The 17,678-nt window shown below is 36.9% G+C and overlaps 1 protein-coding gene across 3 annotated transcripts; it reads left to right on the top strand.

Annotated features, from left to right (window-relative positions):
* Positions 1-1,020: 1,020 nt before the first annotated feature.
* Positions 1,021-4,394, top strand: LOC143738627 (uncharacterized). 3 transcript variants are annotated; one of them, XM_077230648.1, is made up of 5 exons: positions 1,021-1,110; positions 2,500-2,581; positions 3,432-3,518; positions 3,775-3,975; positions 4,103-4,394. In XM_077230648.1, the coding sequence occupies exons 1-5, from the start codon at positions 1,081-1,083 to the stop codon at positions 4,180-4,182; spliced, it is 480 nt and encodes a 159-aa protein (XP_077086763.1). In that variant the 5' UTR covers positions 1,021-1,080; the 3' UTR covers positions 4,183-4,394. The 3 variants fall into 3 exon arrangements, 2 of the variants coding, with proteins under 2 accessions (XP_077086763.1, XP_077086762.1); XR_013203926.1 differs by lacking the exon at positions 1,021-1,110 and adding an exon at positions 1,689-1,812; XM_077230647.1 differs by lacking the exon at positions 1,021-1,110 and adding an exon at positions 1,854-2,126.
* Positions 4,395-17,678: the final 13,284 nt, after the last annotated feature.

Here is a 17,678-nt window from a genome sequence, read left to right on the forward strand (position 1 = left end):
CTAGCCTTGCTATGATCAAATTGTGTTAACTCAAAATGCCAAAATTAATGTTAATGATATTCACACTTATCTTATTTTTTTTAGATGTTTCCTCCTTCCTGGATGATGGATGATCAACAGTACAAGGAAGAGTCTCGTGCTCTACGGTCTGAGCTAGCCGGGCTAACCACAACGCTTTTAAAGACCTCCTGAGCTCCTCAACAAGCAGGCATTTTTAATCACAAATTGCAAAATAATTCAGAAGCTCTTATAGTTAGCAGGCAGAAGAAAAGGAACCAGGTGAAAAATCACTCCAAAATGAAGTGAAAGTAAAACCTGAGAAGATGTCATAAAAGTCATAAAAGTGAGGTGAATTCCAAACAGGTCAAGCAAGTATTGTTCTGAAGATGTACATTTTTCTTTGTTTCAGTATAGTGTTGTTTTAATACTGCATGAGTGGCACTGACATCTCCGTATCACCGATCGCCTCATTGATATACCAAATTGAATTTTGGGCCTTTATCATGGTGACAAAATGTCAGTATAAACAATTTTAATGTCCATAGAAATGTTAACATACTCAAGGCCTTCCAGTTTGAAAACTTCAGGTTTAATAGATTCATTTATAAAAATATAAAACTTTTAATATTTAAACTGTTTCAAATCCTCCTATTTCAGGCACTCTACAGTGGGACAAAACAACAACATCCTCTAAATATGAAAATCATGGAAAACATATATCCATATATTCCATATATCATGGAAAAAATGAAGATGGTATAAAAAGTATCTTGAATACTACATAATGATTTCACTTTATGAAACTGTAAAAGCAATTTGCAAACTATTTTTAGAGTGTTCATGATATGGTCACTATAAACTAATTTTATGGAAAAGATGTGATTATTTTTATACTCTAAAATAAATGAAATCATATAGGGTAAACTATTCCTTCAAGACATTAATCTGAAGAAGTGCAGAATCCTAGGGTATTTTTAAGGGGAAGCCCATGGGTTAAAAGAAAGTGAAAGTGTGTTGCTATATATACAGGTGAGTTTGAGCCATAAAGCATGCCGCAGTGCGGATCCTGTTTAAGAAGACATGGACGGCTACAGCTATTTCTCTAGTCTGGTAAGACTACACTTGAATCTCAAACAAGATTATTGCATTGGATGTTACTATGGTAAAATGTGTAGAACAGAACTGAGAGTATTTAGTGGAAGCTGAGAGCATGATCAGAATAGCTACAATTACAAATATTAACATTTTACTTACAAAATGAAGTGGTAACTGTGTGTTATACGGTCTATGGTGGTAACGGTTAAAATACTGGTTTTAATTACATTTTTAAAAAAGTGTGTAATATGACAAAAGTCATTAAAAATCATATAATATAAAGTATATGACAGTCTTTCTCATCTGGTGGGTAGCGGGTTTCCAGTTAAAGAAACGACAACAATCGTAAATCTGTTTTTCTGATGAGAAACTTTTATTGTGAAAGACGTGCGTGAAAGCTTTTGTCAGACCCAATTTAAAGGGATAGTTCACCCAAAAAACATTTTTTTGAAAGAAAAAAAAACGAAATTTCTGTCATTTACTCACCTTCAAGTAGTTCCAAACCTGGACAAAGATATTTTGAAGAATGTGTGTAACCCAACAGTTGTGGGGCACCATTGACATCCAAGGTTTTTTTTTTCTTTTCTTTTTTTCTTCAGACTATGGAAGTCAATGGGACTCATCGACTGTTTTGTTACTTGCAATCATTCTTCAAAATATCCTCGTGTTCAGCAGAACAAAGACATTTATACAATACAGGATTGAAACAACTCGAGGGTGAGTAAATGATGACAGATTTTTTGGGTGAACTAATTGCCCTTTAAGTAGCCTAAAGAGTGCCTGAGAAAAACGTGTTGTCTTGATTCAGTATGCGGTTAGATGAGATGTTTTCAGGCTATATGTTTATTTTCGTAACTACTTAAGACATTAAAAGTCCTGTCAGCGTTTGGGGTTATTAGGTTGTGCTCTGTAATTGCATGCGCAAATGCGGCGGCGCGCGCTGTGTGTCACTTCACTGTAAACAAAGCGCAAAAGAAACTACGACCATGCAACGTCGTAGTTGCCAGAAAGTACCAATGATTTGTATGCAGGTATGTTTATTATATTCATCATCAGAGCAGTTATGTTTCATTAACAGTTCATGTTGTGTATTCACCACGGTAACTTTTGTTTCCATAACCCCAAAATGTCGCTTTATTTGAACTTTTTCAGTTATATTTTGTGGTTACTTATACCAAATTACCAACTTTTACCAAAAACTAGTTTTGGACTGTTTTTTAATAGCTCGCCACTTTTAATATGACAAAGTCATTTTCACTTTTTTACAGTGTAAACAGTATTTAACACCTAAAAGCACAAGTTATGGGCATGTGTAGAATTTACTGAAAAAGTAGAAGCCGTAGACTTTTCATTCAAACATTGCTTTACTTTAAAATAACCTTTGATTTGTAATATGCATTGAAGTGGGAGAAGATCAGCCGAGTGATCTCGTGGTGGTGGAGAAGCAGCAGTTCAACACCTGATCCATCGGAGAGTCCAGACAAACGTACGGTGCACATCTACTCCATACACTCATAGCTCATTATGCTTGTTATTATTTTTGTTTGTACATAACACTATACCAGTCAAACGTTTGGACACACTGGGCTGAATTTGTTTCTTAAAACCATTTTGATCTAAATGCTTTTGCTTAAATTGTAATTTAATTCATATGAGTTGTGCATATATTTTAATAATAAAAAAGAAAACATTTCAAGATCATTTTGCCCATAATTCCCATTCTTCCACTGGTGTTATTTTATAGTTTAAAGACTTAGATTTAATTAAATTGATTTGATAAGTCTTGATAAGATTTTTAAGTCTTGATAGCAGTGTGTAGTATGAAACCACGGATTCATATACAGGTGAAACTCGAAAAATTAGAATATCGTGCAAAAGATAATGTCTTTCAGTAATTCAAATTAAAAGGTGAAACTAATATATTTAGTATATATAACGACATTTCTGTATTTAAAATCCTTTTTTTTTATTGATTTCATGTAATATTCTAATTTTGAATTTGTGGTTTTCATAAGCTGTAATCCATAATCATTAAAATTATAATAAAGGCTTGAAATATCTCACTTTGCATGTAATGAGTCTATATAATATATTAGTTTCACCTTCTAAGTTGAATTACTGAAATAAATGAACTTTTGCACGATATTCTAATTTTTCGAGTTTCACCTGTAATTTAATGCAGCCATCTCAGCAGTTTAGACCCTGAAACTGCAGTATTAAAGTTGACATGAATTCATAATTCATGCTCTTACTGTGCACAATTCATCAGTTTTATGTTATTCCAAATAAAATAGGTTTGTCCTCAGAATCCTGAATCTAAAAGTTTCTCTTTTCAGATGACATCAGAAAACCTGCTCCAGCGTCGGTGCCGGTGGTCCAGGAGGGGAACAGTCCCGCACAATCCCCCGTAAACTCACATTCAGGTCCGTCTGCACTCCGGGATGAACTTCCCAATAAATCAAATAAAGACTGAGTTTTGCTTAGAAATATGTCCCATGTTACACATTACAAATGCCTTGTTTGTTTGACTTAAACTTTTTTTAGAGGCCTTCAAGCCTGTTGAACTGAACTCTTACCTGTTGATTTATGATGCACAATGTGCTTTTGGGATCTTGATGTAGTGCTAATGCGTTCTCAAGGTCATTATATCAAATCAATGTTACAGTTCTGTCGTTTCAGTTCATCAGATCCCATCACAGCACTACTCCCCCACTGATCCTGAGGAAATTGCTGAAGTGGAGAAGATCTACCTCAATGTAAAGTGTGCTGGGAAGAGCATGGAAGTGGTTGTGTTCCCACGGGAAAAAATCTCAGTTTTACACAAGGACGCCTGTGACATCGCAGAGAAGAAACCGGAGAAAATGAATCTGGTTTATGAAGGTAAACACCGCATTTGTAAATTGTTTCTTGAGATTGATTTGATGCAACAACCAACTTTTATGTCTTAAAAACTTCAGTTTGATGAGTGAGCTGCAAATCAGTAATTGCTAGCATTATTTATTTCCAGGAGAAATTCTGGATGTGAACGAGAGAGTGTGTCATTATGGTCTACGAGGAGGAACCACACTGAACTTGATTCATGCCTAAATCATGCCTGGAATATCCATCCGGATACACAAATACACTACATGAAATGTTATTTTAGCTCAATTATTTTGTTGTTATTATTATTATTATATAAGTGTTATGTGCTTTAAAACGTGTCATTGTAAAGGTTCATTGTCAAAGGTATTATATTGCTGTGTATATTGTATATTCTCTTTATTGTAAAATAAATGTGAGCAGTCTTACCTCAGCAATTTTATTTTAATGACAAATTTTTATTTGGTTTGGCCATGTTGTATATTGTGAAAAACAGTATTGTAAGGCGCCGCAACATTGGTCCAACAACAGTTTCTGATAAGCGGGTGAAAGATTACCGTGTGTTACTGTCTTTTCAGTGTGGAAAATTCATTTAATTACCTCTTTGTTTCATCTGACTCCAAAATTTAAAAAGGTTAATAGATGTTTGTTAATCGTTAAATGTAGGTGTATGTTTGATTATTCAATTGAACTCTATTGAAATTACACCCATCCGGATTCCTATAACACTTTGAGTCTCGCACCGGCTGGTTATCCGATCTCATAATCACAAACTCGTCAGTCTCGATCATTAGACAGAGGCGATTAATTAATATCTTTGATCTTAACTAATAACTTTTCTCATTCTAGAATACAGGTGAAACTTGAAAAATTAGAATATTGTGCAAAAGTTATAATTTTGATGATTATGGCTTACATCTTATGAAAACCCCAAATTCAAAATCTCAGAAAATTTGAATATTACATGAAATCAATAAAAACAAGGATTTTAAATACAGAAATGTCGGCCCTCTGAAAAGTATAATCATGCATATGTATAAAGTTATATATACTAAATATATTAGTTTCACCTTTTAATTTGAATTACTGAAATACGAGAACTGTTGCACGATATTCTCATTTTTTGAGTTTCACCTGTATATTATTCAGTCCCCATAGATCTGAACACACTGAATTAAGGTAAGATTATATCTAACCAGAGGTCACAACCATTACCATAGAAGCAAAGCTGACCAACTTAACTACTGCTAACTTTGTATAATCATGCCGTGGTTTCCCACATAAACTTAGTTAGAACAATACTATACAATAATTAGAGGTTTAGTTTAGGCTCACCTTATTTAAATTGGTCGAACTTTAACTGTAGCTCAAACAGTAGAGCGTTGGCGCTTGCAACGCTGAGGTCATGGGTTCGATTCCCTGGGAAAGCAAGCACTTATAAGACAAAAATGTGTACCTTGAAATGCAATGAAAGTCGCTTTGGATAAAAGCATTTCCAAATGCATAAATGTATGTATATGTAACAACACTCTGTCGTTCTAAATGGAAAACCCATTATTAGCTTCTACATTTCTAAGTACACATTGTGCCGATGTGTTAGTCGGATCTCTGCTCCACCTAAGCTGGATTTCAGTCGGTTTACTAACCTGATCGCAGAACTGTGGTGTTATGGACTTAACGTAATCTACTGGAGGTGATCATTTCAGAGTAAGTCAGAATAAATCCAAATGTAACAATTTTTTGAATGGTCAGATAAATGTCTGACAGTTATGTAATTGTATCATGACAACTACATAATTTAAAGATAATCAATACAATAACATCAAATTATCAGAGATAAAGAGTTAAATATGTATACCTGACCTGAAAAGATACATAATGCTGAGTATCTTGAGGACATTCAGCATTACGGGTTGATCTGGCTACAAAATTGCCCCGAGCCTCTTGAGACATTTCTTTATATACTCAGACCAAGACAAAACATCCCCCAATGTGGGGAATGAACTTACAATAGGAATTTGCATTGACTAGAGTTATAGACAAAGGAAGTTCACAGCTCGTCGAGGAACAGGAGGTAATAAAGTGCACAGCAAAGTATCTCTAAACTCGTATTAGCATTTGGTAATCTCTGTGGAGATCATGAGACCATTGTTCCAGTCGAACTGACACATTTTAAAAGTTTACATAGTGATTGTGAAAGTAATATTCGTAAAAAAAAAAAAAAAGGCTTTGGAAAGTTGAGGAAGTAGTGCATTTAAAGGTTGTTGGCAATGTTTTTCATATTGTTTCCAAACTAAATCAAGTTACTGATTTTACTGGTTGTGTGTGAGCGATAGGAAATCATCCATCCATCCATTCTTTATACCACTTGTCAACATATCAGTTTGTCCACCCTGTTAAGCAGTTGTTGTTGTTTTTTAACAATCATTTCATAAAGTCAGCAAAAAAACAACAACTAATAATTCAGTGACAAATGAAAATGTACTATAGTATCAACAATGTAGTGCTTTAAAAAGTAAAAAAAAAAAAATCCTTATGGGAATTTTTATCCGTCCCTAACAGGATGGATCTCCCATTTCATTTATTTTGTTTATTAAATAGTTACATTCAGGTCCTATTTACCCGAGCTTGACCAAAATAGGCTATTTTTTCAAATGTTTTCCATCACCCTAGAATCAAAAAATTTGTAAATTCAAACTCAGTTTTTAAAAGAGGTTTTTGTGTAGTCACTACACAAAAACCTCTTTTAAAAACTGAGTTTGATTTTCTACATTTTATGATGGACAAAAGGCACCGAATACCTTTTTCCTCAGAGTTGTAAACCCTTATAAAGTCCGAGTTATTACTGTGTTATGAATTAGAATCCCCACCACTAAAGTCAAAACTCGTTAACACAGTTGCAGCAACAACAGAAATTGCATCTCTATCAAGTGTGTGTGTGTGTGTGTGTGTGTGTGTGTGTGTGTGTGTGTGTGTGTGTGTGTGTGTGTGTGTGTGTGTGTGTGTGTGTGTGTGTGTGTGTGTGTGTGTGTGTGTGTGTGTGAAGTGGATCAGTCACTCGCAGACCAGCGGTCGGGTGGTTCTGACTGGAGGTTTGGGTTCTTTGGGGGTTCAGGTTCGGTTTCATTTCTGTAGCATCTTGAGAAGTTATAGACTGAAGCCCATTATCAATGAGAATAAGTGAGTATTTCAAGCTATTTGCCCTTAAAAATGCTCGATGTTCCATTTATAAGTTTGTGTGCGACTATCAGAGCAGAGGACTCGAGAAGATCCATGCATCGGTCTCTTTCCATCAGTCTAGCTTTAAACGCCTTAAAAGTCAGTATTTCATTGTTTATTGTCTGTGGAGTCTTTCGAGTCGAAAATCCCACAGAGCAGCGTTTCCTTCTCAACATCAGGCGGGATTTGAAAGCTTTATAAGCATTTTGTAATGCAACAGACTGAATGCCATTGACTGAAGGAGCTTGATGCATTTAAATTGATCATATTTGCAACCTATAAATTCAGGTAGGGCTCAATCTTCAAGTATTTTGCTTCAGGATAATCGCAGTGTAACGTTACAATTAGCGAAGAATGCATGACAGCAAGCCACAGCAGATTCTCCTGGGATTTTGTGTTTTTCCAGATGGCTTTCAGGATTAAGATGCATGCTGAGTATGTTTTGGTTCTAATGTTTCTTGAACTACGACGATCAATTTTGATCTGTCCCTCAAATAAAACTTTCCTGAATACTTAAACTGAGTGTTTCTGGTCTGTTCCACATCTCTTGCACTAAGCTGAGTTTTCCCTCTGGTAAAGGCAGGAATGACTAGAGTTGCTCCATGATTCGCTAACTCTTCAGCAATCAGGAAGCCTCGGTCTGCCATCACTTGGTCCCCATACTGAAGCTTGTAAAGAAATCCACTCCGAAGTGTTATCACTTTGTCGGATGCCCTCCCACCAATGCTTCTGAGACAAAGGATATTGCACCTGTTGGTGTAATGGACACTAACAACTTTATAGTGTTATGGTGTTTAAAATTGGACCATGTCTGTGCCCTTGCTGTAAGTTGTCCAGGTCGCTGAATATAAACTTCAAAGCAGTCAATAATACTGCAACACTTTGGATATGATGCTTTAAAGACACAGGGCATGTTCTGTATCAGGTTTTCTTTCTCTGGCCACTGAATTAGAAAGCAAAATTTTTTTGGCTATTATGGGTATAGACCTTGATTAATGATATCTGAAACTGTAGTGAGAGAAACCCTGAAATGATAAGCCAAGTCCTGGGGCCTCATGTATCAATCTTGCGTACGCACAAAAACTTTGCTTACGCCAGCTTTCACGCTCACGGTCGGATGTACTAACAGTTAAATTAACGTGAGAATGTGCGTTCCTCCACGCCAATTTCATGTCTGACGTACGTACATTTCTCATAATTTTTGTCCGTTGGCGACTCTTACAGGCAATGAAGTAAAGTTGCAAACATTACACAACGAATTGTTCTACAAGTCTATCGCACTACCACCTGTGGGAAGCATTGCTATTAATTTGCAATTTATAAAATAATTTACATATATTGTCACACGAGCCTTATGGGAATATTCTATCAATTATGCAATTAAGTGAACATATAAAAGCATATGCAAATTGATACAACCCTTAGTCTATGGCAATGGCAGCTTTGGTCTTATTAGAGGACATTGCTAATGGCAGAATCCGAAGAGAACGACTTTTTAGGTACCACAATGATTTTCTGGCCCAGGATGATGACTGGTTTATCAGCCGTTTCAGATTTCCAAGGGCTATCCTCTTGGAGCTCTGTGCGGAATTGGGTCCCAACCTAGAAACAGCGAGGAGCCACGTGTTACGTCCCATGACGTGATATTTAGTGTGTATGTGGTGCTGGTGATGTTTTCTCCCCTCCTTCTGTGTTTTTCTCTCTCTCTTTCTCTCTCTCTCTCTCTCTCTCTCTCTCTGCCATGCAGCACTCCAAACCATCCGCAGCTGATGTTAATTAGCTGGAGCTGTTGGCAGCGTATATAAGGCAGCAAAGAAACAGTATTCAGGAGGAATCCCTCTTCAGTTATCCCAGACATTGAGGTGTTGTGAAAACTTACCTGTGAGATCTGTTGTTGGCGTACAATGAGTATTTAAACTGTGAGTTTAAAGTGTGGAACCCTGTAGGGAGACTGGCGCCAATTTGTTTGGAGTATCCACTCCTAAACTTTTCTCCTGTTTAGTTAGTCATGGAGAGAGGTAAGAGATTTGTCTTTAATTTTAATTTCTTTTTGTTAGTGAATTCAACTGGGGGTAAATAGGAAGCCACTGTTTTGTTTGTTATTTTGGCCTGGCCCTCTCCTGACGATTTGGTTATTATTTAAACGTGTTTGTCTGTTTACTGAACTTTGTTTCTCTGTAAATTTATTGGTTCAACCTTTAATCCAAGAAAATAAGAGAACTAATTGAGTATACTCTTTCAGTTTCCTTATTGTGAATCGGTGTAGTTCAAAGGATGTTGTGTAAATCTTTTAATTATCAATGTGAAAGATAATTAGAGCTGGGATAGAGGAAAAGGAGATTTCTCACGTTTATTTATTATTCTTACATTCTTTTTTTATTGTTACTCTCTCTTTAAATCCCCTAGACTAGGATGAGACATAACACACGCAATACCCGTTCCCTTGCAGGTGCTGACAACACTTGGTTTCCTGGCAACTGTTTCTTTCCAAAGGGAACTGGCAGACCGCTCAGGAATAAGCCAGTCGTCTTTGAGCCGCGCAATGCCAGCGGTATGGGTCGGGATAATCCACATGTCTACCAGGTATAAGGATCCCATATGATGCAGTTGACCAGCCAAACATTAAAACGCAATTGCAGCAATAGCCGGTTTTCCTAATGTAATCAGAGCGATCGACTGCACACATATTGCTATAAAGGCGCCATCTGAAGGAGAATTTGGATATGTGAATCGGAAACATTTCCATTCAATAAATGTGCAGATAATATTGGTTACCTTCGCGGCAGTCCTGTAGTAAATCCGAGTCTCCCACAGCAGCAGATACTACTCCAGAGAGTAAAGTGTCACCCATAATTGAGACAACTCTCTGCTCAAAGGGTGTAAGTTCATCGACCCCTTTACCACTGCCTGTTCTGCCCACACTTTGTCGGTGCGCAGCAGTTCTCCATTTAACGTCCACCTTTATATCAGACCATTTCGTTTTAAGGTCATTTACAGTGCGACTTTCAGATCCCACTGCATTGACGGCATCAGCCAACCTCTCCCACTCATATTTTTTCCTTTTGTTATTAATTCCGGAGTACAAAGTTCCAAATATTTTTTTTTCTCGTTTCTACCTCCGATAATAGCACCTCCGATTCACTTTCTGTAAAGTTTTGTTTCTTGCCGCTTGCTTTAGCCATTTCTTACTCCTTCCTTTTGCCAAAGTGGACTCATTACCATATTTAAATGTATTTAATTAAGGGAGGAGACTAGGTGAGGCGTTGTGCATGTGCGCTCCTTTTTACGTTAATTGGGATGTACAAAGAGAATATGCGTGGGATTCCTTCGTACGCAGATATTCATACATCTCTTTTTTTTTGTGCGTACGCACATTTACAGTTTTGTCCGTACGCAATGTTTTAGTATGAATTCAATGCAAGTCTTTGTACATGAGGGTATGAAGGTATTTTTGGTGCAAAACTACTGAACGCCTGTGACAGTGAAATGTGTAGTTGTAGAGAATAGCCACACATGTGTATCAGTAAATTTGAAGTCACAGAGAGAAATGCATTAAGAGTTGCAAACTTGTAGACTTTTTTTTTCTCTCCCAGAAACACAACACAACAGTTACACCTTCTCAAATTCTTCATTGCAGGTGCACAAATCCTATTCTACAAATCACAAATTAATAAACTCGTGCGCTCACATTTTTGCTACAGTTGCTGCAGTGAATATGGTGCAAAACGCATTTAAACACCCGCATCAAAAAATGTGAAGTCACGGAGAAATTTTGCTCATCCGCAAATCAGTATGTGAATTCATCCAATGAGAGTTGCACACTTGTAGAACATTTTCTCACAAATATCTTGTATATTTTTCTAGCACAAACACAAGTACATAACTACAGCTGCTTGAATCTGCTGCGACGAATCTCAAACACTGTTTTTCGCTTTCAAGTGACAAGTTTCGCGCGCTCTCCCTTTTGCACCATATATCTCGTTAAATGTGGAGCAAAACTGACTTGTGCATCTGTAGAGGCAGTGGGCGGAGCCTACATGAATATTAATGAGTTTCCCGGGCATGCGCGTGGAACTGCTAGCTAATTTTAGTTCACTCAGAGGTTCACCACTCCTCGTTTCTCAGCAGGTTTAATGGGTTATTTCAAAAAAGGTAAATATAGTTTAAGCGCGAACTTAAACTACAATTGTGTATCGTTTCGTAAAGTTCATAATGTTTTTATTAATTTGCACGTTTTGTGCATTCGTCAACGACTGAATGATTGCAGGCATTCACTTCGTGTAGGCCTATATAAAGTACAGCAAACTTCAACTCTCATTTGTGCTTTTCCTTTGTACATTGCAATGATTTAAACCTGTCTTTTGTTGTATATCACTGCAATAAAAAAAATAAAAAAATTTACAAACAAAATATAAATTTACAAAAAAATATCACAGGTTCCACTTTTACTGTAAAACCAGAAATTCCAGAACACCTGAATGATTACTTAATTCCAACAGAAGAGCAGATATAGAATATTCCTAAATACATTAACCATTACCATTTAATGTATGTATTGCCAAGCTCTTCTGATACCTTACCTTATGAAGCTTTAAAACGGTGTCATCTCTGGCAATAATCTCTGGGAAATAACTCCACAACCATATCAGTGTCCTAATAAACATTTTGCACCCTACACTGATGTTTCTCTTTGTCATGTTATTTCTTTGACCTTATGTGTTGCACTGTGTGCCTGGATGATACACAATGATGATCATTGATACAAATGCATGATCTATTTTGTTGCACAACAAACACATTCAACATGTTTTAAAAGTCATAAAGTTCTATAAACATGCATGTTCTTGATTGGGCTTCAATTAGAGGCACTTCTGACTTGAACTCTTGAAAAATGAAACCTTTAAACTGTGTTGGAACCATGTTAAAACATGACATTCTCATCATTTTCATCACTTAAGATTTGCATGACAAAAGTTTGGAATCACTATGATTTAAAAAAAAAAAAGTATACTTTTATAGCAGGCAAGGTCAAGGTTGCCTTAAATTGGTCACAAATGACAGCAAAGACAATTATAATGTTACAAAAAAATAATAATTTTAAATAAATTTTGTTCTTTTGTACTTGCTATTCATTAACAATCCTGGAAATATATGCTCCATGATGATTTCCACACTTCATTAAGCAGCACCACCTGATCATAATAAGAAATGTTTCTTGAGCAGCAAATGAGTATTAGAATGATTTCTGAAGGCTCGTGTGACACTGAAATCTAGAGTAATGAGCTCTGCCATCACAATACATTTTTTAAAAACATTAAAATAGAAAACTTTCACATATTTATAATATTTCACAATATTACTGTTTTTCAGATAAATGTAGTCTTGGTACCCTTCCTAGAACCTTACTAATACCAAACTTTTGACCAGTAGTGTACAGGTCCTTCTCAAAAAATTAGCATATTGTGATAAAGTTCATTATTTTCTATAATGTAATGATAAAAATTAAACTTTCATCTATTTTAGATTCATTGCACACCAACTGAAATATTTCAGGTCTTTTATTGTTTTAATACTGATGATTTTGGCATACAGCTCATGAAAACCCAAAATTCCTGTCTCAAAAAATTAGCATATTTCATCCAACCAATAAAAGAAGTGTTTTTAATACAAAAAAAAAAAAGTCAACCTTCAAATAATTATGTTCAGTTATGCACTCAATAGTCAATACATGGTCGGGAATCCTTTTGCAGAAATGACTGCTTCAATGCGGCGTGGCATGGAGGCAATCAGCCTGTGGCACTGCTGAGGTGTTATGGAGGCCCAGGATGCTTCGATAGCGGCCTTAAGCTCATCCAGAGTGTTGGGTCTTGCGTCTCTCAACTTTCTCTTCACAATATCCCACAGATTCTCTATGGGGTTCAGGTCAGGAGAGTTGGCAGGCCAATTGAGCACAGTAATACCATGGTCAGTAAACCATTTACCAGTGGTTTTGGCACTGTGAGCAGGTGCCAGGTCGTGCTGAAAAATGAAATCTTCATCTCCATAAAGCTTTTCAGCAGATGGAAGCATGAAGTGCTCCAAAATCTCCTGATAGCTAGCTGCATTGGCCCTGCCCTTGATAAAACACAGTGCACCAACACCACCAGCTGACATGGCACCCCAGACCATCACTGACTGTGGGTACTTGACACTGGACTTCAGGCATTTTGGCATTTCCTTCTCCCCAGTCTTCCTCCAGACTCTGGCACCTTGATTTCCGAATGTCATGCAAAACTGAGCAACAGTCCAGTGCTGCTTCTCTGTAGCCCAGGTCAGGCGCTTCTGCCGCTGTTTCTGGTTCAAAAGTGGCTTGACCTGGGGAATGCGGCACCTGTAGCCCATTTCCTGCACACGCCTGTGCACGGTGGCTCTGGATGTTTCTACTCCAGACTCAGTCCACTGCTTCCGCAGGTCCCCCAAGGTCTGGAATCGGTCCTTCTCCACAATCTTCCTCAGGGTCCGGTCACCTCTTCTCGTTGTGCAGCGTTTTTTGCCACACTTTTTCCTTCCCACAGACTTCCCACTGAGGTGCCTTGATACAGCACTCTGGGAACAGCCTATTTGTTCAGAAATTTCTTTCTGTGTCTTACCCTCTTGCTTGAGGGTGTCAATGATGGCCTTCTGGACAGCAGTCAGGTCGCCAGTCTTACCCATGATTGCAGTTTTGAGTAATGAAACAGGCTGGGAGTTTTTAAAAGCCTCAGGAATCTTTTGCAGGTGTTTATAATTAATTAGTTGATTCAGATGATTAGGTTAATAGCTCGTTTAGAGACCCTTTTCATGATATGCTAATTTTTTGAGACAGGAATTTTGGGTTTTCATGAGCTGTATGCCAAAATCATCAGTATTAAAACAATAAAAGACCTGAAATATTTCAGTTGGTGCGCAATGAATCTAAAATATATGAAAGTTTAATTTTTATCATTACATCATGGAAAATAATTAACTTTATCACAATATGCTAATTTTTTGAGAAGGACCTGTATATATTATTATATCAAAGCCAGCACAAGCACACCTTGCAACCCAAACATTAAAAAAATAGTGTTACATTATTCTGCCAGTATGTATATTTGTAAATATAATTCTAACCACATCAAATTGGTTGCTTATTATATTCCGTAAAATAATGTTAAGTGTTTTTCCCTCATTTACAGTAACCTAGTTGAACCAAATGCAATTTATCCACTTTTGTCCATACAATTTTGTTTAATCCAAATTCTACTTAAGTATTAAAGCAACACATTCATGCTTCTGTGTGGTCTTAAATTATTTGGCTTATTTAAATGAACAAGAATTTAAGAACAATCACACCAGGATATATTTGTAAAAAAAAGTGTTAGCCCCCAGATACATTTATGAGGGTTTATTTAATTAATTGCAATCAACAAATGATAACAATTAGTAAAATACACAGTTTTAAAGCTTCGCAAGGTGCAATTTATACGACGAGTTGAAGTTTGCTGTACTTTATATAGGCCTACACAAAGTGAATGCCTGCAATCATTCAGTCATTGACGAATGCACAAAACGTGCAAATTAATAAAAACATTATGAACTTTACGAAACGATACACAATTGTAGTTTAAGTTCGCGCTTAAACTATATTTACCTTTTTTGAAATAACCCATTAAACCTGCTGAGAAACGAGGAGTGAACCTCTGAGTGAACTAAAATGAGCGAGCAGTTCCACGCGCATGCCCGGGAAACTCATTAATATTCATGTAGGCTCCGCCCACTGCCTCTACAGATGCACAAGTCAGTTTTGCTCCACATTTAACGAGATATATGGTGCAAAAGGGAGAGCGCGCGAAACTTGTCACTTGAAAGCGAAAAACAGTGTTTGAGATTCGTCGCAGCAGATTCAAGCAGCTGTAGTTATGTACTTGTGTTTGTGCTAGAAAAATATACAAGATATTTGTGAGAAAATATTCTACAAGTGTGACACTCTCATTGGATGAATTCACATACTGATTTGCGGATGAGCAAAATTTCTCCGTGACTTCACATTTTTTGATGCGGGTGTTTAAATGCGTTTTGCACCATATTCACTGCAGCAACTGTAGCAAAAATGTGAGCGCACGAGTTTATTAATTTGTGATTTGTAGAATAGGATTTGTGCACCTGCAATGAAGAATTTGAGAAGGTGTAACTGTTGTGTTGTGTTTGTGGGAGAGAGAAAAAAAAGTCTACAAGTTTGCAACTCTTAATGCATTTCTCTCTGTGACTTCAAATTTACTGATACACATGTATGGCTATTCTCTACAACTACAAATTTCACTGTCACAGGCGTTCAGTAGTTTTGCACCAAAAATACCTTCATACTTTCATGTCATGTTTTGTCTTGTGCTGTGTAGCACACAGCTTGTGTTTTACAATAGCTGTGTGCTTTCATGTCATGTTCTCTGTGAACACATGGCTTGTTCTCATTGTTCTTCATGTCTCATTTTGTGTGAGCACTTTGCTTGTGATTTGTTTTACTGCCATGTGCTTGTGTTTTTTGTCATGTTTGGTGTGAGCACATGGCTTGTCGTGTTTCCTTGTGCCTGTGCTCTCCTGTCGATTGTGTCGGCTCCCATCTTGTTCCCTGATTATTGGTTCATTTGCCCCACCTGTCCTCCCTCGTTACCTGCCTTGTTTGCTCCCTATTTATTCTCCTTGTGTTTGCAGTCTTGTGCTGGTGGCGGTAATGCACATTAAAAAGTTGATGGCCAACCACAATTTAAAAAAAAAAAATCAGTAGATGAATTTTGTAGAATGTTTGTATTTTGTTTTTATTTTATTATTAAAATAAAGTCCATCAACTTTGCACTTAAGTCCTCGCTCCTTTCTCCATCACCACACCTGAAAGTCGAGTTTAAAAAAAAAGAAGAGCTTCCCCTCTTTGAAAGACAAGCAGCCGCCACTGCTTCAGAGGTATGTGTGTGTCTAAAATGTAACCCTGATCGTTTTACTTGCCTTTTGTTAAATAAGCACTCGTTATTAAAAATTTAAATATTTTGATAATACCTCAATTTTATGCTTAATTCGTGTAATTAAATATATATGTCATTGGGGTTCAGGGGGCGCGTAGATCTATAGGCTATGCACGGAACGTTTTTTTAAGCGGAAAATTTATTATTTTTAAATATATGCATTTATAGTGTGTATATAAACGACTATATATTTTATAATGACATTATAATTAGACGTAAATTAATATGTTTTAAATAGAATTACGATTACTGTAGGCTAATATATGTAGCAGGGCATTCAGTTACTTATGAAAGGACAATAATAAAGTGTTTCGTGTATTTCATTAGACTTTAACTTTGCCAGCTATAAAAACATCTAGCATTTCCTCACGTTTTACCACTGATTTTTAGTGAAAGTCGATATGCATGGGCCACTGGCTGATGACAGTTCCCCCTCTCCCCTGCCGTGACACACCCACTCCCTCCCTTCTTCTCACAGCCATCCACGCCCATTTAAGTTGCATTTTTTAAAAAGATTGTGAGCTAGACTTGAGCTGAAAGAAGGGGGTTTCACGACCCTTTAAATAGGGGAGATAATGAGACACACCTGAATACAATGATGAAATTAAATCTGTGATTATGACAACAAACGAGGCAAGGAGGAACGGTGCAAACGAAAAAAAAAACAAGTCTTAGCGATATATATATATATATACACACAATTTTTTGTATACACATACTTTTTTTTGTAACAACACTTAAAGGCCCACTGAAGTACCTTGAAAACAAGCGGCAAAATTCTAATCTGAAAAATGAAGCCTACCCGGAAGTGCAAAAAACTGCAATACATCGAAAATCCGCTAGGGGCAGGTCCCAAAAGGGAGCAAATGTCCATAGACCCCATGTTAAAATGTCCGTTTTCACAGCATAAATTCATGTTTTTACAAGTTGGTCCCATGGACTTTTATTGTATTTTTCGATAGGTTCCGAGTGCCTGACAACTGTGAGGGGGGTGAATTTTTTTCTAACTCGTTAGTTTAGATCGTATTTAGATATAAAATGTATGACAAATAAGGGCGTGGTTAACTTTGATTGACAGCGTGATTGACAGCTGATAACGGGCTGCGCCGAGTGGAATTCCTGAAATTTGATGTCTCGGCCAAGATCTGACACAACACATCATACCACCTCTGTATCCTTTCTGAACATTTGTATTGAAATATCATACATAAAATGGGTTGCTCTGCTATAAACTGCACTAACCGACACTGTAGGAGTAATGTTACTTCGCTCCTTTTTTTCCGGTAAGTGACATTCCACTACTATTTCACGTAGTTAGCACTATTTAGCATCAATGTTTGTGGGCAGTTGCACTGCAACAGTTAGCATTAAATCGCCTCAGATAAGTTAGCGTCCGAGGTAACTTACTTTACCTATGGTTATAATTGACGTTTGAAACACTGTAAATGCGTCTGCCAAATGAATAAATGCAACATAAGAATAGACTGA

Source organism: Siphateles boraxobius, unplaced genomic scaffold, assembly GCF_051911475.1.
Source record: "Siphateles boraxobius isolate OS27281-9 unplaced genomic scaffold, OSU_SipBor_1 15, whole genome shotgun sequence".
NCBI lineage: Eukaryota > Metazoa > Chordata > Actinopteri > Cypriniformes > Leuciscidae > Siphateles > Siphateles boraxobius.